Source organism: Neofelis nebulosa, chromosome 1 (genome assembly GCF_028018385.1).
Source record: "Neofelis nebulosa isolate mNeoNeb1 chromosome 1, mNeoNeb1.pri, whole genome shotgun sequence".
Taxonomy (NCBI): Eukaryota; Metazoa; Chordata; class Mammalia; order Carnivora; family Felidae; genus Neofelis; species Neofelis nebulosa.
The window spans coordinates 107,812,521-107,836,611 of NC_080782.1; the positions used below are offsets into that span (position 1 = coordinate 107,812,521).

The following is a 24,091-nucleotide window of genomic DNA, read 5'->3' on the forward strand; positions in this document are numbered from 1 at the left end:
TTTTAGAAACTGGTTAATCGCCATATTTCTAAATACTGGTTTTCCACTCTGTAAGGGACAAAGGCCATGGTTGCTCATTTGGCTAACTACAGGCTCAAATTTGGAAACTAGTATTCTGACTTCATTAAAGTACTATCTTCCACATACAAAACTGGCGCAATCACATAAGCTCACCCTCCGGATGGTCTCTTCCCCAAGAGCATTAGCATATCCTGTGAGGATAGTTGTATGATTTATAATCATGGATGGATGAAAATGACTAGTGACTTCATGCTTCTGACCTAGATCCTACTACTTAGCAGGGTTAAAAATGAAATTCAATGGAAATAGTAACTGCTGGGGGATCTAGTCCTAGTTTCAACATTGCTCTTTTCATGACTTTGGATAACTATTTTCGTGACACGAACCTTACTTTCTTCTACAAAACAAAGTGTGATTCCTTGAGTATAGTAGGCATTCAACATATATTTATTAAATTAAATGCAATAGTATATTAATCAACACTCTGGTTGGAAATAATACAACTTCAACTTCAGCTATTTTCTGCACAGAATAGGATTTGTTGGTTTACTTAACAAAACTGGGGGAAGGGCAACCATGGATCTAGCTTTAGGAATGGCTAGAATCCAGGACTGAAACAGCACCAGGGCCCTCTAGCTCCTCTGTATTTTTTCACATCAGCTAATTCCCCTTGACAGGGTGCATGGCCACCAGCAGCTCTTACAGCTTTATGCACCTTTGTGACGAGAAGGGAAAGGGCTTTTTTTGCTCTAGTGGAGGTATAAAAATTCTAAAGCCAAATTCTCATTGGTCTAATTTGTATCTTGATTCACATCTTTGGACCAAATAATGTGCCTAAAAGAGTGAGTTCTGTAGACGTATTACACACATACATACATACATACATGGACACACATATACACCCTAAAATTACATCTATAAAAGTTCATTTATGACTTCAGGGAAAAAAGAGTGGTTTACTTGCCAACGTGAAACATGTTCGTTTTGTTATTTCAGTTTCTTCCCCCATTAGCTGCATAGACGCTGTTTTCAGGAATAAAGGGGTCACAACAAGGGATCTCTATGTTTTCACAGAGCTGACTCAGGCTCTGCTCTTGGTGCAGGTTTTTAAAGACTTGTATATCTTCAGGCTTTCTCTGCTCCATAAGCATAATAAAGGCCTTCTATCTTCTGCAGAGCCTGACCTTCATCTGGAAATCAAAAAACAAATCCCTAGCTCCTTTAATGTGGTTTTAGCACTAAATTCTTGATTGTAGGAGAACCTGCTTCAATGTGATAATAAATAAAGCTGCTGTTTCTTGTTTGTTGTGTTTAGACACAATGTTAGAAGCTTTCAGTGGTATGCTAAAGCAAGCTAGCCCTGGCTCCTGAAATCCTATTATTAGCATATCTTCTTCTTGTGTTCAACATGCCAGGGATGTAGGTTGAAATTGGCGTTAGTGAGTTATTCACCCCACAAAATTGGTAAATTCAACAAATCGAGATCGCTGCCCTCCATAAAGAGCCAGTTGTTAAACACTTAAGCAGCACATGACTGGAAGCTTCATATTTATTACTTTATTTAATCTTCATGACAGTCTCACAATTTATATTTATATTATCTTTATCTTAAAAATTAGTTTAGAGGGGCACCTGGGTGAGTCAGTCGGTTGAGCATCCAGCTCTTGACTTCTTCTCAGGTCATGATCCCAGCACCATGGGATCAAGCCCCACAATGGGCTCTGTGCCGAGCATGGAACCTGGTTAAGATTTTCTCTCTATCCGCCCCCCACCCCTCTCCCCCACTTGCCTTCTCCCTTAAAAAATTAATTTAGAAAAGGGGAAGTATCAATGTGGTTAAAAACATATGGTGCATTACTTGTTTGGACCAGGCTCTGCCTGTTTCAGAGCCCAGGCACTACACTTTGGAAGGCAGCTGACAGTGTATTCTCTTTTCCTTAGCAGCTCTTCCATTTGTCATTTGTCACCTCAACCAACACTGAAATGTCAGCTGTTTTAGGGAGAGAGTGTAGTCCATTGACGAAAATCTCCGGCTGTACTGAGGAAATGTTTTTCTGTGTTTCTTCCACTTTTTGCTGCAGGTGGTTCATTGGGGATTGGTTGGAGTGTAGCAAGACTTGTGACGGTGGAATGCGCACAAGGGCAGTGCTCTGCATCAGGAAGATTGGACCTTCAGAGGAGGAGACACTGGACTACAGCGGCTGTTTAACACACCGGCCTATTGAAATAGAGTCCTGCAACAACCAGTCATGTCCACCTCAGTGGGTGGCTTTGGACTGGTCAGAAGTAAGGAAATCTGAGGCTGTATGTTTTGAGATGTCTTAACTAATCAATACCAGAGCATTTAATAGTGAGGACACCTGAGCTTGTGAGCACCTTAGAACTCAGCAAGTTAAGGACTGCCTAACAGTAAATTTGGCCCTGTTATATTTCATTGCTCCTTGTCAGGAAGTAAGGTTTTTCTGGGTCAGGGAAATCAGTGAGAAACTAGACATCAGTTTGATTAAAAATCAACCTAAAGTGAATTGGAAAGAATAGAATAATGAGTACTCACATAAGTGGTTTTTCTCTTCCTTTGCTATTCTTGAGCAGCAAATAAGCTCAGAATTAGTGATAAATCTTTTTTCCCAAGTCATGTTGCAGCCTAACTACATAATTCATACATTTGAATATTTATCAATTTTTTATCACTTATTATATATCTAAGTATATTTTAATTCCTTCTGTTGCATCTGGGGAAGAAACATGGAGTTGAGGTTGTAATATACAAAGTCCAATTCAGCTTTTATCATTAACCTCCGCTTACATGATCAGTGAGGGAGACTAAGATAATGTTTTTCTGCCTTACATGTATATAAAAGAGCCTAAAATAATCCATAGAGCTCAGAATAATTGCCTTATGAAAAATGAGGAAAGGGGTAGAGTTAATTCTTGACTGCTCGTTCTTCATGAGACATATAAACGGAAACACCATATCATTCTCCACATTTCCCAAAGAAGGGTTGAAATCTTCTGTAATGTTGGTTAATATTAAAAAGAATAAGTACCTGGCTACATAACTAAAGGCCATTCTTCCAAGTTAGCAAAACAGGATGCATTTCCTGCTGGAAACATTGTGGTACTTGCTTTGGGTATTTCCTGTAGACCTCATAAGTTTGTAAAAAAAAAAAAAAAAAAAATTAAATAAACAGAAAACATACATTGTTCTTTAGGAACCCCTGGTTGTAACTTTTCCCCCTGTGAATCTTACTGCTGGAGTGGCCTTAATTTGGTAGAGACCTGAGCCTAAAAGAGGGGCTGTGTTTAGGATGGTACATGGAAATGGAGATTCTGACTAGTTGTAGTTATCTATGGAATCTTTGGTGGGAATTGGGAGTGTTCTCCCAAGTTTCCTGGACATACTCCAGCTTCAGTAATTACATCTGCCTACCTAACTTTTGTGTTTCAATCAAATGTAGAGATACTTGTGGTGAGTGGTTATGGAAAACAGTGTGAACTCTTCTGTTCCCTAGAAGTGAGTGGATTAACTCCTAAATTGATTTGGAAGATAAAATTGACTGATAAAGAATAGACATTCTGTAGAGTTCTACATATGTTGAAAATTATTGTACCTGCATTTCAGTGCCCAAGACCCTCACAGAAGTTCATAAGTAGTCATTGAAAATGATGACAAATTTATTATTGGAAAATCATACTGGGAGGCCTGATGATTGGCTTCAACAGTTTTAGGGTTTCAGGTCAAGTCCCTAAGTATAATTTAGTACTAAGTAAACACACTGGAATAGGCACTATGAGCAATACAAAGGAATCCTATAAGCTTGGAAAAGTAAATATTTGTGAAGAAAATAAAGAATAACTTTAGACAGTGTTTAATAAAATGGTGGATTGTGAGGTATACATGTATAAATGATATAGAAATTTAGAGCTAAGAAGGTCAGAATAGCTTGGAGTGCAATCAGAAAGCTTTTTCATTGGGGCACCTGAGTGGCTGAGTTGGTTAAGCATTGGACTCTTGATTTTGGCTCAAGGCATGATCTCACAGTTTGTGAGTTCGAGCCCCGTGTCAGGCCCTGTGCTGATAGGGCAGAGACTGCATGGATTCTCTCTCTCCCTCTCTGTCCCTCCCCTGCTCTCTCCCTCCCTCTCTCTCTCTCACCCTCTCTCTCTCTCTCTCAAAATAAATAAATAAACTTTAAAAAAAAGGAAAGCTTTTTAGTTGATGGGAGCTAAACTGTATGTTGGCGTATGGGATATGAAATAGGAAGAGAATAGGGAAACTGGAGAAGATATTCCTGATAACAAGATAGTTATTTATTCAGTTACTAATTCAGAGAATATTTTTGAAACAACTGAACAGAAACATAAAGATCATGACGTGAAAGTAGGATGAAGAAGAGGGTTTGTTTTAAAGAATAAATGGAAAATAAGATTGCATGAAGTAGTGGTAGATGATAATAAAGACTCAACTTTATATATCATCTTGCTACCAAAGTGGAGAAAAATGGGGGTGCCTGATTGGCTCAGTCGGTTAAGCATCTGACTTTGTCTCAGGTCATGATCTTGTGGTCCATGTGTTTGAACACCGTGTCAGGCTCTATGGTGACAGCTCAGAGCCTGGAACCTGCTTTGGACTTGTGTCTCCCTCTCTCTCTGTCCCTTCTCCGCTCACACTGTCTCTGTCTCTCTTTGTCAAAAATAAATAAACATTAAAAAAAAATTTTTTTTAAGTGGAGAAAAATAGTTAAGTTCATAAGCAGAAACTGGAAAAAATTTCTGCCAACCATGAAAACACTAAAATCACTTGCACAGGTTTATTTCACATTGATCCCTTGATCTACACTCTTCTGTATCATTATATTTGTATTTTAACATAAAACAAATTTAATCACCTTGAAAAAAAGGCATGTGTATATTATAGCATGTTTCCATTCCAAATACCATTTTAAGGTTTTCTTTTGAAATCAACCTCATATATGTTTTAATTACCCTGCTCTGAGAATTTTGATTCTTATCTATCCACTCTTAGAGATAACTTGCTCAAAAAGCTCTGAGAGGATCTTAGGCACTCCTGGAGGCTGCTTAAAGAAACATGAAAAAGTTAGGTGGGCTTTTAATCACATTTCTGCTATCTTCTTTAAGATAAGCTGTCAAGGGACAGCTTGGTGGCTCAGTTGGTTAAGCGTCTGACTCTTGGTTTTTGCTCAGGTCACGATCTCATGGTTCGTGGGTTTGAGCCTAGCATCAGGCTCTGTGCTGATGGCACAGAGCCTGCTTGGGATTCTCTTTCTCTCCCTCTCTCTCTGCCCCTCCCCTGCCCACACTGTCTCTCTCTGTCTCTGTCTCCCTCTCAAAATACATTAAAAAAAAAAAAAAGATAGCTAAGTCAAAACTTAGGACAAAGATGCAGTGTCTTTCCTGTTTATTTTCCAAAGGAGAGGTACACTCTCACACTTCCCTTTTTTTTTTTTTTTTTTTTACTTTACTTTACTAGGAAGCCCACTTCTTCCCTGGATGGGTTAAAAATAAATGAAAGTAAATAGTATTAAGTGAAATAAACGTCTGAGTAGCTATGGAGAACAAAGTGAGAACAGGAGCCTGTTCTCCCCAGAGGAATGGAATACCTCCCGCTATTGAAAAGAGGACGTCCTACCAGAACAGCAGGCAATGTTCAATCTTTTTTGGTTAGCTGCTGCAAATATTTCACACATTATTCGTTTGACACACCCCTGAAGACTTCCCTTCTCTTTCTGCCCCTTCCTCACTTTCAACCATCAGCTGTCTGAGCTCTGCTAATCACAAGGGTGAGGTTCAACTAGTGAAAACATGTTGCAGCAAGAGGAATGTACCCTTTGCCCTTTTCCTTTTCTTTGCTGGCCTCTCTAATATAAAATTTCCATTGTTGCAAAGCCAGGAACCATTTTTCGTTTTCTCCATCAGTGAAACCCACCGGGTTATTTTCTTTTGCTTATGACAAAAGAAAACAAAACAAAACAAAACAAAAAGCCAAATTACCTTGGCGGAAAATGACTCTTCAGCAGCCTTTTGTGAAACTAATGAAGCCACTGCTTTCCCATTTCCTATAATCTAGCCTCACTCTTGGGATCACCCATACTATGTTGGACTTAAATGGCTTTCTGTTTTTGCCCTCTCTTGGCAAGTAACTCTTAGATGCGTTGCTGCATACTGTGGATGGGCTCCAGCAATCCTAAGCCATTCTTTTGATGTATTGGAATAGTTTCTTTTGACTCCCACAGAGTAGCCATTGGAAAAGGTCTGTTTCTTGTACTTACTCTTGGACAAGTGGATGACTGCTGGCAACATTCTCAATTGATTTGATAGGATTTACATTTAGGTAGCATTAGTTAAGAAGGAATTGGGGGGGGGGGGGTTGGAAAGGGTGCAAAACCTACCTGCAGGGGACTGTGCTTTGTTTTAGAAGACAGTTGTGACATCACCTTGCTTACTTCTCGGTTCTACTCTGGTACTATAACTAAGCAAATTAAACCTGTATCTCCAGAGAGAACTCAGTCTAACCCCAAACTGTTAACATTTCTGTGCTTTACAAGTGAGAGCCAAATTGTTTTCCCTGTTGTGGTTTCAAATACTTTTCTCTGCAAAATACGTTTTTTGCTTTTTAATAGTAGATCATTAAGCTAAAGCATAAATACGTCTCTCATAAAAATGACCTCCTATATCTCACTGGGATGAAAACAAACAAATGGTCTGATCAGATTTTAAATAACTGTGAAATTTTGATTATATGAATAAATAGGAAAAAAAGGTATTTACCTGCAGTAAAGAAAAATAGTGAAAAATAATTTTACTAAAGAATAGATTGTCCAGGGGCACCTGGGTGGCTCAGTCCGTTGAGCATCCAACTTCAGCTCAGGTCATGATCTCACGGTTGGTGAGTTCCAGTCTCATATCAGGCTTATTGCTGTCAGAGTGGAGCCTGCTTCAGATCCTCTGCGCCTCCCCCATTTGTACTCTCCCCGTGGGGGTGGGGGTAGGGGTGGGGGGGGTGGAGAATGGATTGTCTACTGAAATAGTATCTTCCACCCAGCTACCTATATAGTTTATTGTGAGAATAAATGGGATAGATTTTGATGTCTATTTATAACTATGTTTTCATCTAAAAAAAATGAGTTTTATTACTCATTCAATATCTAATTATTACTAGTGAATTTTAGGGCATGGTAAAAAATGTGTACAAATCTACCCTTTATGTGGGTAGAGACCAGTGATTATTTCCGAAGAAGACTCTAAGTACTTACAATGAAGTTAATGCCTATTAATCATATCCATAATCATGGCTACATCTTGCTTTTCTAGAACTTCTTATGTTGTTAGATAGTTAAATAAAACTGAAGCTGTCAGATGAGTAAACGTATTTATTTATCAGAAGTCTCAAGAGGCGGAAAGATGAAATGTAGGCTTAATAAAGCAGAAGGAAGAAGTAAAAATAAAAACAAGCTGAGGGACATCTCTCCTTGAACATCTCTGACCTAACATCAAAAGAATTTGCAGGATAGAGTTCTCTTTGAATAAAACTAGTCTAATTGGCATCCCTATGCCTTTTACTTTTTTTTTTTTTACAAGAATTTTTTAAACATTTAAATTTATAATCACTCTTAAGAAGTACAATATTTACAGAGACCAGAGTTGAGGCTTTGGATACAGACATGTAATATTTGTGGCTAAGTCTGCAGGGGTCAGGACTGGTATATTTATTGAATCAGAATATGGCAGAAATATAGTTTTCAGTCATTTGTTATTTCAAGAATTCACTTGACTATCTCTCTACTTCTAGTGTGATGGGATGGAATATCCTTGGCTTATTTAGAGGAGTTTGGGTTGTAATTTTCTAAAATTATTTCTTTGGTAGAAGTCATCACTATATGTTCAGTTTTACATATAATTTCACATTGTCCCACAGAGGGTTTGTGTCTCTGTACATTTGCTTTCAGAGCTCCATTCTGGTGGAAAGCTGCTATTTGGATTTACCTGTACTTCTTAGTGCCTCCTTTTCTCACCTGCAGAGCGGGTGTGGAAACGGTACTTCAGGAGGTTTCTGTGAGGATCAGGTACACTGTGACATGCAAAGTACTCGGGACACTGCCTGACACTTAATCAATAGTAGCACCGCTTTGTCTTTTTATTGTTCTCCTTGTTACTACCATTATTTTCTTTGTTTTGGTTTTGGTTTCCCGGGGACTTCTAGCCACAAACGAATGAATTGTGTGTCATGGCATTGTCTGCCTCCCCCAAGTATAAGCAGGACTTTGGCATAGGCTCTTAGCCAAGACTGCTGGATATTACTACCTTCTTCAAATAATAGCAGAAGCTTCTTGCTACTGGAAAAAGATATTCCAACAAGCAAGGGGCATATGTCCCCAGCTTTAATACACATATTATGCTTTTAAAATGCAAAGGGAGAGGAGAGTGGCACAAGTGAATTTATTAGCAAATGTTCCCATTATGAGAACTAATCATAACTTAAAATCCTAAAATTGGATATCCCATATATCCTACATGTTTCTATCTCCCTAAAGTCTTTTTGCATTTTATCTCAATTTGTTTTTTTAATAATTAATTAATTAATACTTTTTCTGTGTTCTCATGACTTCCTGCTGATGCTAAGAGCTAAAGTTTTGATCAGAAGGTCTGGGATTTATTTCCTGCTCTACCACTTGCTATCTCTTTAGCCTTAAGCTGCTTAAGTTTTCCTTATCTGTACTCACTCTCAAAAACTTGTGTAAGAATACTGTATTTGAAAGTGATTCCTGAACTGTGAAGCTCTAATGTGAAGTAGTAGTGTTATTATCAGTAATAATATTTAGCATTAAAAGAATGGCAGCAATCCTCTAAGGCCTCGGCTTCTAACATTGGTGGATGGTGGAGAAGACTTGGTGTGAAGTCGGGAGGACTAGACACAGGTGGGGCAAGCTCAAAAGACCGGAATCGAGGCTTTATTCGTCATACAGAACACATGATTGCATGTCTTGGTTTCCTGAAATATAAAGTGATAGGATTATTTTAAGGGTTAATTGAGGTAACAATTGCAAAGGACATAGTGTAAAGCCTAATGTTCAGGAAACAGTAAGAGTTAGCATTACGTCTGCCATTTAATAGCTGCATGACTTTCTACTAACCATTTAGTCTAAGATTGTTTCCTCATTTAAGAAACAGAATAATAATTGCCATCTCATAGGATTTCTGTAAAGACTATATAAATTATAGCACTTAGCACAACGCTTGGTATATATCATGTTTATTAAATGGTAGCTGCTACTATCATTATTATTTTTAGTAGTGGTTAATTAGTAGAAGTGGCAGCAGCATTGGCGTTGTGCGTGGCCCTGGGCTTGCACTGGAGAATACTGCACGTTAGTGTGGAGAGATTGATCTGAAAAGGTAAACTTAGCCTTCCTATCAGGGGACAGTCAGCATATTTAGAGTTTGAATTTTTATCTTGAGGACAATAATGAGCCATTGAAGGATTTATTTTTTAATCACAGGAGAACATAATTGATTTGTGCTTTAGACAGTGGAGCGAGGTAAGAGCAAGAAATACAGAGACCTGTTAGAAAGACAATGCAGTCTTACATGAAGGAAATGATGTTTGTCTGAAACAAGATTAGTGGCAGTGGAGACAGAGAAAAATCAATAGATGTGAGAGAGATGTGGGAGTTGGATTAACAGGACCCAGTGATGGATTCTATGGGAAGAGAGGAGCAGCAGCTGGAAATAAGGATGTTGATTTGACTGTGAAAAGAAGTAGCAGACATCAGGAATTTGACCACTTTGACCACTAAGACCCTAACTAAAGCTTCTCCTGGAGCCATCTTGGAAAGAATTGGATGTTCTCCTCCTTCAAAATGCATCTTTATGAAATTTTTTCTAAGTTGGAGGATATGTATTCTGTTATTACATTCATGCTGATGAGAAGTTTTCATGAGATCCTTGATTTCACCTGAAAAAAAAAGTAGTAATTTTGTCTCTATGACATACACCAGGCTCAAAGATTGCCCCGACAGAGCCACGCGTGGTGTATATAGTGTTCATTATGATATCCTCATCCCACAACTAGCACACTTTGATTTACCTGATTGTAAATGAAAACCATCCTACCAGATATACAACAGTATGTGTTTATTGAATGCATACTCAAAGCCCTGTGCTGAATCCTGAGGGTCAGGACAGGGTGGTGTACAAAGAAAAATTAGAAATGAAATAATTTTAAGGAGCTTATAGTGTGGAAGGGATGAGAAGACATGTAAACATGTAATTACAAATAGGAAGGTGGTGATTCTGGGCTCAAGAATATATATATTCTACATCCTCTTTTATGCTACTTAACCTGTATTCACATGTATATCTCCTACATAAAACTATGAGCTCCTGGAAGGTAGAGACCATCTTATTCACTTTGTATTCCCTTCCCCTCAGTCTAATGTAGCTCCTGCAGTAGATCTGGGATCTTTCTTCCTTCCTTCTTTTCTTTCTTTCTTTCTTTCGAACAAAAGGTATAGAAACAGGGCTTCAAAATGTTGTGGGTAAGGTCCTCACTTGACTCAGAGGAAGAACAGATTTTAAGGAAGGGTTCAAACATACAGGGTAGAAAGTTGGAGGACTTTAGTCAGTCACCATGTTTAATAGATGACTCTAAGAAATAGCATTCCAATGAACCTGGAGAAGAGGTAAATAACAGACTTTGACATTGGAAGAAGAAGCATCTTTTCCTCAGTATGAAGAACAGACTGGTCCAACTAAAGAAGAGTCAAATGCATTATGTTTAGGGAAATTTATTATGTACAAGGAAAAGTCCAGAGATTTTCTGTGCAATAAACTTTGACCAATGGCCATGTATTCTTAGTTACCACCCTCTAAGAATACACCTCTCAATCAGTCCCTAGCTTGCTTCATAAAGATGAGTTCTTGTTGTCTACTAATAATAAGGATTCTTTTCAGAAGACTACACCTAGCAAGTAGGAAACCAAGGATTCCACATTCCAAAAATTAGGATTTCTGTAAAGACTGTATAGCTCTTAGCACAACACTTGGTATATATCGTGTTTATAAAATGTGGCCAAGGACAGGGAGGTATCGAGGAATAAACCTACCCACAATAAAAGAAGAAAATAAGTTAGCCAAGAAACAAACTTTGGATTTAGCTCTTAAAGTCCTTAGGGGAAAAGTTAAAGGTACTTCTGCTTAAAAACTCAAGGGGTTTTCATATCTGAACGACTTTGCCCAGAATTTTGTCTATATGCATACTGTATACCCAAAAACATTCACTTTAAGAAAGACCTTCCTCATATTTTCCTTTATCTTTAAACTGCTGTGATTCATTTAAACTGCTGTATTTGTTTTATTTCCAGTGCACTCCCAAATGTGGTCCGGGATTCAAGCATCGGATTGTTCTGTGCAAGAGCAGTGACCTCTCTAAAACATTCCCAGCTGCACAGTGTCCAGAAGAGAACAAACCCCCTGTCCGTATCCGCTGCAGTTTGGGCCGCTGCCCTCCTCCTCGCTGGGTGACTGGAGACTGGGGCCAGGTAAGACAGTGCGGCAAGGGGCTCCTGCTGAAGCAGCACTTTGAAACACTTAAGTTTTCTGATTGGGTCATTATAAGGGCTCCAGAGATGAGAAACACGACAGTCACACATAGACCCACTAGCTGTGTTTCTCCTGCACCCACACGCTTCCTACTTCTACCTACTCCTTGGGGCTTACCAATGTAATTTAAAATTAAAAGAGAAATAGTCTGTATGGCCAGGTATTTGAGCAAGCTAACAAAACTTTGGATTCTAGTCCCAACTCTCTCAGCTACTTCAAGAACAAGTCTGTTAACCCCAGTGTCTTAACTTTCCTACTTGCAAAAGTAGCTCCTCTTAACTTCACAGAAAAGGTATGGGGGTTCTAATTAGCTTGATAATGTGATTGACAGTCTTTGAAATATTATCAATATCTATTATTCAATGGATTTAGCTGATGGACATCATGAATTGGGAAGCCAGTATAAAGGGCTTTTGGTCTGTATTTTTACATGAGGTTCATTTGCATTTTATGTTCTAATTCCTATTTTTTTCTTTCTTCATTCTCACTTATTTTTAAACTGTGTTATCTTAGTGAAGGCCACCTTAAATCCTTTTACAACAAATCGATATATTTGGATACAAGGAAAATTGAGTATTATTCTTTTGAATGTCAAAAAGGAAATCTATTAGGTTACATTAAAAATAATGTTCCAGGGGCGCCTGGGTGGCTCAGTCGGTTAGGCGTCCGACTTCGGCTCAGGTCATGATCTCGCGGTCCGTGAGTTCGAGCCCCGCATCAGGCTCTGTGCTGACAGCTCAGAGCCTGGAGCCTGTTTCAGATTCTGTGTCTCCCTCTCTCTGGCCCTCCCCCGTTCATGCTCTGTCTCTCTCTCTCTCAAAAATAAATAAATGTTAAAAAAAAATAATAATAATAATGTTCCAGAAAGGTAATTTCTAGACAATCAATGCCCTTTTCCTGTGGTTTTATAATTAACCTTGTTGTTTTCAAATATCTGAGACCCAAATAAATCATGGCACATAACTATACCAGTATGATTTTGTGTGATCTCTGGACTGACTGGACCTGTCATTACTTATTAAAAATGGCATTTCATAGAAGTAGTTAGCAAAATTCTGGACAACCCTCAGCATTTCTACAGTATAGCAGTATCTACCGACCTCTTTTGTTATAGTTGGGAAAGGGCAAAGGTTTTCAGTCTCCATTAAAGCAAATAAATATATTTGTTCTGTACTCAGCCAGCCCTGTGGGGAGACAAAATCAGTGTGATCATAAAATAATTAATATTTGCATGTGTATAACAAATAATTAATAATTTGCATTTGTATAGCATCATTTAATTTATAAAGTACTCAAGTGGAATACACATGATAGGCATTGTAAGCAATTATGTGTTTCACTGTGAAAGTGTAACCATTTCAAAATATGGAATTGATATGGTGTTAAAGAATAAGTACAGACATGCCCTCATAATTTTGATTTAAACCATGGAGGCATTTCCTTCCTTACATATTCTTTGTTGCAATGCACTGTCATATAAAGGTCAGTTGAAAGTTTTCGCATGTGAGTGATTTCACCAAATTTGCAGTAATCAATTTCAGGTTATTCCTTTAAATGTTGTCAAGTCCTTTTCTTCTCATCTATATTTTAAATTCAGTTTTCTAAAATTAAAATTAACTGGTAAAAATACATTTTCAAAGACACTTTAATACATTTTATAGTGCATTTGTTTGTCATTCTTTATTTAGGAATTTTAAAATAAAAGTGTCTGTCAATATCCTTGCAACTCCTGTAAGTGTTTTGAGAGTTTTTACAGACAAATTCAATAGGGCCTCAGTTTGTTAACCTTATAAGCATCACCATCGCCTGTCTCGGCACTGGCTCATCTCCTTGATCTCAGATCTCACAGGCTTTGCGGGCATTCTGGGTGGCAGACCCAAAGAAAGATCCAGCTTCATGGTTCAGCCTGGACAGCTGATCGGTCCCCACTGAGACTAAGTCACTCAGAGAGTAACTTCAACTGTAAAGTAACTGAATCCCTGAGTAGATGAAAAAGGAGAGGGAGGCATGCTACTTGGCTCACATTTGTGTGACTAACAATACCTTAGAAAACTCAAGGTAATTATTGAAGCTCTTTTATTTTTTTTTAAACTGGTTCCCATCACTAGCCCACACAGCAGTCACTGCTGTTTTACTGAACTCCTATTTTGATCACATTCACAGCACTCCAGTAGACCATCAGCTTGTTTGCCATAGGACTGTAATAAATAGGGAGCAAAAGTGATGTCCCAGCACTAGAATCCCTAATTACTACTTCCTCATGAGGGTTTTCTTATTACACTCCTGTTACAGTTCACCTAATTGGAAGTGTTAGAAAAATAGCCCAAGAAATCTCTTGTTTTCTAGGAACTATATTGCTTCCATTTTCAAAGGTAATAACATGTTCCTTGAATTTTCAAATGAGGTCTACAGTAGAATGACTTAATCATATACCTCTCCAAGATGAACTTCATATGGACTTTAAAAGCTAATATATATGGTATTTGGAAAGATATAATATCTTTTTACCTCCTGAAAATTGTTGAATTTTGTTTCTCTCTGTGTCTTTCGGTTCAGTGTTCTGCTCAGTGTGGCCTTGGACAGCAGATGAGGACTGTGCAGTGTCTTTCCTACACTGGACAGGCGTCTAGTGACTGTCCAGAAACTGTTCGGCCTCCATCGATGCAGCAGTGTGAAAGCAAATGTGACAGTACCCCCATTTCCAATACTGAAGGTGAGTTTCCCATGGACAAAGGGCCTGCGGCCTCTAATGACTCACCTCTGGTGGCTCCCAGGGTTTGAGGAGCCCCATAAAGCCACTGTTGTAGTATAGTTCATGTAGAGCATTTGTGAAAGTTGCATGTGTACTGGATATGTGATAAGGAAACCTACATTTTTTTCCCTGACTACCTGACCTTGTTAAGTCACTTAACCTTTCTGGAGCTAAATTAGCTTATCTTTATAATGAGGGATTGGAGTAAGTAACCTCTAAGGTCTATGTTTGACCTAGCATTCTATGTTTGACTTGTGCCAGAAATACAGAGATGATGTCTAATGAACCACACTTTGAATTTAAAGTTCTGTTTCTTTTCTGTTTCTTTTTGGATTTAACAATGGATCTCTACCATCATGAAGATTAAAATTCATGCTTGTTGTACATATAATGAAAACAAATATTTGAAACTATTTATTTCAAGTGCTAGTTTTCTTATTGTAGAAAAGAAGAAAAAGATAATTATATAGCTGTTTATAGAGGAGCACAAAGGTCTTTATGCTCTGAAATTTCTCTCTTTTAATTTTTTTTAATGTTTATTTATTTTTGAGAGTAGAGACAGAGTATGAGCGGGGAAGGGGCAGAGAGAGAGGGAGGCACAGAATCCAAAGCAGGCTCCAGGCTCTGAGCTGTCAGCACAGCTGACGCGGGGCTCGAACCCACGAACCATGAAATCATGACCTGAGCTGAGTTGGACGCTTAACCGACTGAGCTGCCCAGGTGCCCCTGAAATTTCTCTTTCTTATGTATTGGGAAATCTGTTTATTAATAGCAGTTGCCAGCCCAAATCCTGAATTTTCTTATATCTTATTTAAACAAATATACTTTGCTTATTCAGTTAGGCATTCATTTAAAATTTCCTGAATGCCACTATGTAAGAGGCACTACAACAGAAATCATGGGAAATATAGAGACAAATATGGCATAGTCAGGAAATTCAGACTGCCTTGCCATATGAAAATAGAGGCATGCCCAAATAAATGCACAAGAACATCTGGAACCACTAATTTAAATTATGTAAGAAACCTGGTTATGGGGCTCTGCTTAAAACAAAAGTAGAGAACTATCCTGAAAATAATTTGTTAATATTTTTCAAATGAAAATTATGTGCTCATGAGCCTATTAAAAAGAGATCTATTCCTTTTGACTAAATTTCTCCAACTTAAAGGATTTTTTAAAAAAATTACATTCACTATTGGGGCACCTGGGTGGTTCAGTCAGTTAAGCATCCGACTTCGGCTCTGTGCTGACAGCTCAGAGCCTGGAGCCTGCTCTGTATTCTGTGTCTCCATCTCTCTCTGCCCCTCCCCTGTTCACACTCACAAAACTAAATAAACATTGAAAAAAAATTTTTTTAATTACATTCACTATTTTAAAATATTTCCTTAGAGGGGCGCCTGGGTGGCTCAGTCGGTTAAGCGGCCGACTTCGGCCCAGGTCATGATCTCGCGGTCCATGAGTTCGAGCCCCGCGTCGGGCTCTGTGCTGACAGATCAGAGCCTGGAGCCTGTTTCAGATTCTGTGTCTCCCTCTCTCTGACCCTCCCCCATTCATGCTTTGTCTCTCTCTGTCTCAAAAATAAATAAACGTTAAAAAAAAATTATAAAATATTTCCTTAGATATTTTATTTTAGGAAGAGCAATCATCTTGTATGACCGGATACAGAGAAATTACTTTGCAAATATACCAGTTTTTATATCTAAGCCTCAACATGAAATCCTTTTTGTATAATTTACTCTTTCAGATAAGTATGGCCTTATTGTACATTAATTCAAAATCATAATTTTAATTTGCAAAATCTGTGGCTCTGATGTCATCTACTTTTTTGTCCCTTCAGTAATGGTCATTCTAGAAATTGAGCTTTTCTTCTCTTGAGAAGGACTCAAAATCCATGATAAACCTAAGTATTTTCCTTAGCAAAACAATCTCTTTTAAATAATCTAAATAAAAATATCTGTCTTGTGTAAGACTGCATCAAACAATTATAAATTGTTTATCCATTATAAATTATTAGCAGTCAATCACATAGGTCTGAAGGTCTATTTTTCTTTCTGAGTTGGAAGATAAAAGGTTGAGGTGGAAAAGATATAACTATCATATTAAATTACTCTGTATTGGGTATTATGGGTAGGCCCTTTATATTTATTATCCACCTTATATATCTCATATACATAAATATCTCTGTGTGTGTGTGTACGCACGCATGCATGTTATAATTATGTCAGCAACCGTCCAAGAGTTGGTATTACTGATGAGGAAACTGAGGCACAGAGAGGGATAGTGACTTGCCCAAATGATAAGACTAGGAAGTAGTAAAGGCAGAATTTGAACTGAGATTTGGCAAAGCCCAAGGGCATGTCAGTTTCAACTACATTTTTATGCTATTCTTAATTCACTTATTAAGTAGGGTATTTTAACATGAAAACAGAGCTTCTGGTTATGAAGTAGCAACTCTTTCTAGCATGACCATCATCCTGATTCAGTAGATTCAGGCTTAGTCACTGCTGAAAGAATTGGTTTTTTAACATGCTCACAGCAATGTAGATGTTGAAATTATGTATATAACTTTATTTTAGGCATTTTAGTGATTTCTCCAAAAACTTTTCTGTAGTGGTTAGTTATTATACAGAAGCGTCATAGCTGGTGATGCAAAGTTTTCAGAGTGGGCAAAATATCATTTGTAACTGGACTTATTTCTGCCTTAAAGAAATTCTCTTAAAATAGATACATGTTAATCTGAGGTTTCTTAAATTATTTGTAGAAACACCTCATGGTCATTTAATCTGCCTGGCCAAATCACTTTTCATTAATATTAATTTGAAGTAAGCAGTTAAGACAGAATTTTTAGCCTTCTTAGTAAAGGAGGAAACTTTTAGGAAATTATTAATCCTGCAAAATATGACTAATCTTAGAACTGTTAGTCCCTAAAGCTGCTGAGTCATTGAAAAGAAAGAGGATCACTCTCTTACAAAATTAGATTTAAAGTGGATATGTCTGTCATAACTTGTTTTGTGTTCTCTTTGGCTTCCCAGTAGCATATGTTGAATACATTTAAATACCTGAAACTATCTGTTCATTTCATCGGCAACTAATTATTGAATGCTTGCTGTGGCCAGCCTCTTCCATTCATTATGGAAAATTCAAATGCATTTGTAAGTTCATAGTCTTACACGGAAGATATTTAAAAAAAAAAGAAAAGGAAGGAAGGTAGAAGGTGTTATGTGGAGCAGTTGACACGGTGCTAAAAGTTCAAATAGAAGACAAGTGACTTTAACCTTTTAGATCAAGGCACCTTCATAGACTAAGTGATCTGTGAACCTGCTGTAATGTGTACTTGGAAAAATAACCCATGTATACCCTGGGAAAAGAGGATGAAACAGTTGAATTAAATCGTAAGTTATCATTAACAGAGATATGAAATGGACAGATAATATGGATTTCAAAAGAGAAGAGGCTCTTACATGAAAGTAATGTAAGAGTAATCTAATATGGCTTCTGGGAATCAGGTCAGGGAGAAAAGAAATGCCTGTTGCTAAGGGAGAGTTGGGAGGGAAATCTGGTAGTAGGGGAAGGAGTAAGCTCTGGTTGCTGCAGGAGGTTGAAAGAGGACTTCCTATTCCCCTTCTCTTGACTCTTAGTGGGAGGCTACTGTGAAACCAGTTCAGGTCTACCCCAAGACAGAGTTGGACCAAGGGAGATCCCTTGGGATCTAAAATACAGTTTTTTAGTGGGGTCTCTATGGGTGAAATGGACCATTGATAGAATCTTGAGAATTGTTTTAACAACCACAGTTTAGGAATTGGTTCTCCTTCTAACATTTTATTATGAAAATAATAAAACATTTCAAATGTAACAGCAAGGTTGAAAGAATTTTACAGTGAACACCCACTATCTGGATTCCAACATTAACATTTTCCTGAGCTGATTTATCACATATATATCTATCTGTCCATCCGTCAAGGTAATGGCTTTTAAATAATGTCCTCCATTCACCCAACCATTATTATTTACTTAGCAAGCCAGGGCCAGCAAGACAAAGGGCCAGGCACTGAGACTATGAAAGAAATATGACAAGGTCTTTGTCCTCAAAGGGAGCACAGTTTAGCAGGGGTGGGGACAAATAATTTTCACAGTATAGGCAGTACTCTAACAGGGTAGAAAGAAATTACCATGAGTACACAGAAGAGGGATAATCAGTAGACGCATCGTGGAGAAGACAAGCTTGAGTAGGGCACTGGAAGGTATGAAACAATTTGCCAAGAACACATGGAGATGCTGGGATTCCTGGCAGAGGACGTGTGTATTCAGTCATCAGGGCATGGAAGTAGTTCATTATGGGTGCAGTGGGTTGGCAGATGAGAGGTAGTGGAGATGTGGCTACAAAGAGAGAGAGTCAGGGACTTGGTTTCGGAGGGCCCTGAATGCCATGGAAGGCAGTTAGGACTCTTAAGTTCTAGGGAATAAGCGAAGGAAATTGAAGAGTGACATGCTCAGGGTGGCAGGAGTGTGGAGGGGCAGAGGGAGGTCAACTTTGTGTGGAGGAAGAGTTAGAGCGTTATTCTAAGTGTCCAGGCTTGAGATGATGAAGGCTTGAATCAAAGTAGATAGAGTATAAATCAAAAGGGGAGTAATTAATTGGAAAAAAAAAAAAGAATAAAATGGAAGGGAGAATAAAAAGAACCTGATGAACAGTTAGACACAGGGATAAGAGATTTGGAGGTATCCACTATGACTCCCATTTAGATTTTGGTTTCTGGATACTATAAATCACGATAAGGAAGTTAGGCTTCTATAGGGAAGTTGAAAACACATTCATCCCCAAATGCCATAATAAAATAACGGAATTTGAGTAAGATTTTTAAAAATAAAAATAAAATAAACAATGGAAAGAGATTGAAGAAATGGAGTGAGGTTAAGACAACAAAGAATAATAAGAGAAATTCGGAAGTGGAACATCAAGATATTAAAAGTAAATAGTCAGGGGCACCTGGGTGGCTCAGTCAATTAAATGTCCGACTTTGGCTCAGGTTATGATCTCGTGGTTCGTGAGTTTGAACCCCACAGCCTCTCTGGTGTCAGCACAGAGCCGACTTCAGATCTTCTGTCTCTCTGCCCCTTGCCTGCTCATGCTCGCTCTCTCTCTTTCTCTCTCTCAAAAAAAAAAAAAAAAAAGTAAATAGTAAATAGTAAGACGGGACTAGGAGAAGGAAGAAGGGAGATAAAATTTGCCATATTCAACATCTGCTTTAGTATTTAATTCTTGTAAGGCTTCAGTGAAGGGTTAAAGCATTATAGGCTTGAATTTGACAGACTGCCCATGATGAGCATAACACTGCGTTGCTGCTGGGAGTGAATTTTAGACACACTGGGTATCACTGCATCTGAAGTACCACTCAGAGTAATTTTTTAAAGTACATCTGGCAGCTGGGACTAGCCTACTCAAGCTTACCTGAAATTCTATCCCAAATGCCATTTTATTCATCTTTATGCAGTTTCAGGTTCCCTTGTAGTTTATATGGTGAGTCTTTTCTGTCTCCCAATAGTACAAGGCAATCTGTCAGCTAGTATTTATTGCTGCCAGCTAATAATTCATGGTGTGCCCTGAGCTGGTAACCAACCCAGGAAAGGCGTGGTTAATGTACATTGGTTTACCAACCTAGGCTAATAGTGGCTTTGTTGGTTGGTCTCAGTCTCCCTCAAGTGAATGACTTGGAGAAAGCCTGAGCAGCTCCCGAAACCTCATAGGACCTCCAGAACAAAACAACTACTGGACTTGAGATTTAAAGTGGTACCCATTGTATTAAAACCAGTGAAAGGAACAATGAAGGTCATTTGAAGATTCTGAGTGGAAGGAGGTGAGGAAGAGTAGGGTTTTTTTTCCCTTTGCCATTTTAAAGAGCTCATAATGCACCTTACCACTCAGGTTCACATTCCTGGCTCTCTGGTTTACAGGGAACCCTGGGATTTGTGCTGGGATTATACCACCTTGAGGATGAATGTGGGTGGCTTTCAGGGAATAAGACTGGGAAAAGAGAAACTGAGGAAGCAAAGAGAAAAAGTAATGGCTTAGCCCATGGTAAGATGACATCGGAATCAAGTTTCGTAGTTGATACCACCTTGTTCAAGGATGAAAAGTTGCTGGACTGTTCCCGTTGCAATGAATAATGTCAGGTTCCCAAATGAAACTTATTATTTCACCCTTTTCCAGTCTGACTATGTAGAATATCAAGGGCAATTTTTTCAGAAGAAATACTGAGTTCACATCCCTTACCCACACATTCACACGTACAGCCTTTGCCATCTCACTTCTCACTAGGCTCTGCATCTTCTGGGCAGTTTGACAGAGGCACAGCTGGTTGTACTTTTGTAATCCAAAAGATAGACCCTAAGGTGCTTAAGTCATAACTGTCTACTTACTGTGTTCCTCTAAATCTCATAAAGAGTTTATGGGCACACAGGGCATGCATTCGCCAAAAAAGGATGCTGAATGGTCTGACCTGGTCATGAAAGGATATGTCCCTGTATACCCCAGGTCACTCCAACGATATAATTTAGCCAGGCTGTGCGACGTTTCAGGAAATAAATGCAAGAGCACAGCATTTCAGGAGTTGCTCTTGTGTTCTTTGGACCAAGTGAAGCCTTAAAAGTCACAATGAATCTGAATCCAATTGCATCCTAAATTCATAAGCCTCTGTTCACTGTGAGTGTTTTGAAATCATGTCTTTTGGGTCGAAGATTTGAAAGATTAATGTAAAGCACCTGTGGAAAAACCCACTGGCACATCAATGATAAGTAGATTCATGTGTTGCCATGAAACAGGTTGTCTTATTTTATCATTCAAGTCTACCAAAACCCAGATTACCAGTGAGACCCACTCTTGCATACCTGGCAGGTTACTTATGGGTCTGGCTCATATCGCAGGGCCTAGGGTTTGGCTTTCAGCCCTTAATATATTCCCAAGCGTCCCTGAGAAAAATGTAGGAATACCCCACAAATTGCCTTCCCCACTAGAAATCTTTGGACTTGGGTAAAGTGAAATTTTGTTTTCAGGGACAGGTAGGATGCAAAAAAAGGAGAGACTAGTTAGGCCCACAAAATATTCCCTAGAAGCCACACAGTAAGGACCTCTCACCCTTCCAATGGCCTCACAAGAGAAAAGGTAGAGTAAGTGTCTTTTCTTTCTCTTCCCAGGAGAGTACTTAGCTGGTACATGATGAGAGCAGAAGAGAAAATTAAGCCTTCACCTTAAAATCCTTGACCCTGCTGGCTTAGATACCACTACTTCAAAAGCAATACATATAAGTGTATCTACATGAAGAAAATATGATAGTCAAGACAAAACCTTCCAAATAGATTAATTACAGGGTAATCATGTTACAAAAAGATTCTTACTAAAGGATTCCTTTTAATAGGTGTCCTAGTAGAATAGTTTATTTACAGGTTATGTATTACTTAAGTATAGAGAAACTTTTAATTATTAGATATTTTAGAGATTAGCTAGAAATCAGCACATACTGAAGATCATTCAGAAACTAAAACAGAACATTTATTATTGTTTTGATTTCAATGGGAAACTGTGGTTTAATTTATGTACAACTTTTCCAGAATGGTTTTACCACAAATGTGATCTGTACTGTGTATTGGCTCAAGGGTGAGATTATTTCATTGTTTTTCCAAGTTTTTATTTAAATTCCAGTTAGTTAACATACAATGTAATATTAGTTTCGGGTATAGAATTTAGTGACTCATCACTTACATTATTTCATATTTTTAATGGCTTTGAGAATGAAGCAGACTAGTGAATAATTTTTGTAATTAAAGCCTTCTTGACTACATGAGCAGAATGTCAATGAGTCAGTCCAAGAGCTCAACACATCAGTCCTCTCTAGGTAAGCTAAAAAAAAGTGGCAGATGGGCTGAATGCCCCAGTATAATTTAATACTGCTACTAATATATTTAAGATTATGATCAGCTTTCTGTAATAGTGGAGCTTTAAAACTCCATGGTGCAACTCAAATCACCTTCCACTCATGTCATTTTACACAATTGAAGGAGGACAGTAAAGCCGAAGAAAAGCATTCATGCCATTTTGAATACCTGTGACCTAGAACTGCTTTTAAAACACATTTGCCTGGGACACCTGGGTGGCTCAGTTGGTTAAGTGTCTGACTTTGACTCAGGTTGTGATCCCGCAGTTTGTGGGTTCTATCCTCGCTTAGGGCTCTGTACTGACAGCTCAAAGACTGAAGCCTGCTTTGGATTCTGTGTCTCCCTCCCTTTCTATCCCTCCCCTGCTTGCAGTTTCTCTCTCTCTCTCAAAAATAAATAAACATTAAAAAAAACAAAGTCCCAGGGGTGCCTGGGTGGCTCAGTTGGTTGAACGTCTGACTTCAGCTCAGGTCATGATCTCACAGTTTGTGGGTTCAGGCCTCACATCAGGCTCTGTGCTGACCGTTTGCTCAGAGCCTGGAGCTTGCTTCAGATTCTGTGTCTCCCTCTCTCTCTGCCCCTCCCCCGCTCACACTTTGTCATTCTGTTTCTCAAAAATAAATAAATATTAAAAAAAATTAAAAAAAAAAAAAGTCCCCTTCTCCAGGGGCCTCTCAGTTGGTGGAGCATGCTACTCTTGTTTTGGGGGTTGTGAGTTTGAGCCCCAGGCTGGGTATAGAGATTGCTTAAAAATAAAATATTTGTTAAAAATTCTCCTTTTTCCATGGTGGCAGAGCATGATGATGCTGATCAGAGCATTTCTGATGATGATGTCACCAAGGGTTGACAAGGGTCTGCCTTACAGGTAGAAATTTTTTTGCAGTTTCATGCCGAGCATCCTAACCCCAGCTCTTAAACAGACTACCTGGGTGACCAGCATGGGTGTCCTAACCTCTGTGAGCTTCAGTCTTGCCATCTCTATAAACCTGATGTTTTATTATACATAAAAGGGTTCAATATATAAATATATAAAACCACGGGCATTTCCTGGTACATGGTAGGCATGTGATACATTATTTTTAACATGATGATTGTTATTGGATTAAGCGCTTGTGGCTTTAAAAGACTAAGAGAATGAAAGACCAGTTATGGTTACCTTCTCTGATAAATAATTTCCGTGAGTCCAAAGGCTGATTCTTCTTATCTAGGCAGTCTTTAGAAGGCAAAACCAAGATGTAGGAACAGGAGCTTCCACTGGGGCCCTCCTCTGGGAGAGCTCCCCACACTCCAGGCTCTGTGTCCTCACACAGCCCCAGTGTCTCCACTTGAATGTCACATCAAGGCCCAAGGTCCCAGCCTTGGAGTCCCCAGTGCTGGCTTTTCCCCATCTCTCTCATCATGATTTACCTGCTCTCTGTTTAATATCTTTTTGTTAATTTGCTTATGCATGCCAGTATGTAACCCTTCCTGAGAGCCTAATGCACATTTTGACAGGGATCCCAGAGAAACAATACATGGTGGTCGATCTCAGAGGCAGATGTGTTGGTGAAAATCGTAACAGCTAACAGGTGGAGTGCTTCCTCTGTGCCGGTGCCACGGCCATGCGTTTTGTAAGCACCCATGTGAGCCCCACTCACCACATCCTGTGAGCAGGTCTTGTCACAGTCTCTACTTCACAGATGAAGAAACTGAGGCTTAGAGAGGTGATGGAACCTGGCCCAGGACAACCAAATACTGAGAGGGAGCAGCTCCAGAATTCACCCCCCAGGC

At 38.8% G+C, this 24,091-nt stretch overlaps 1 protein-coding gene across 8 annotated transcripts in view; it reads left to right on the forward strand.

Annotated features, from left to right (window-relative positions):
• ADAMTS6 (ADAM metallopeptidase with thrombospondin type 1 motif 6) overlaps window positions 1-24,091 on the forward strand; it is a 307,211-nt gene that overhangs the window by 276,478 nt on the left and 6,642 nt on the right. For 7 of the 8 annotated variants that reach the window (XM_058731301.1, XM_058731310.1, XM_058731267.1 and 4 more), the window contains 3 exons: window positions 2,103-2,307; window positions 11,403-11,579; window positions 14,197-14,353. In XM_058731301.1, the coding sequence (XP_058587284.1) occupies window positions 2,103-2,307; window positions 11,403-11,579; window positions 14,197-14,353 (539 nt within the window). Of the gene's footprint in view, window positions 1-2,102; window positions 2,308-11,402; window positions 11,580-14,196; window positions 14,354-24,091 lie in introns of those variants that run through there. The other variant, XR_009262159.1, reaches the window with a different exon arrangement.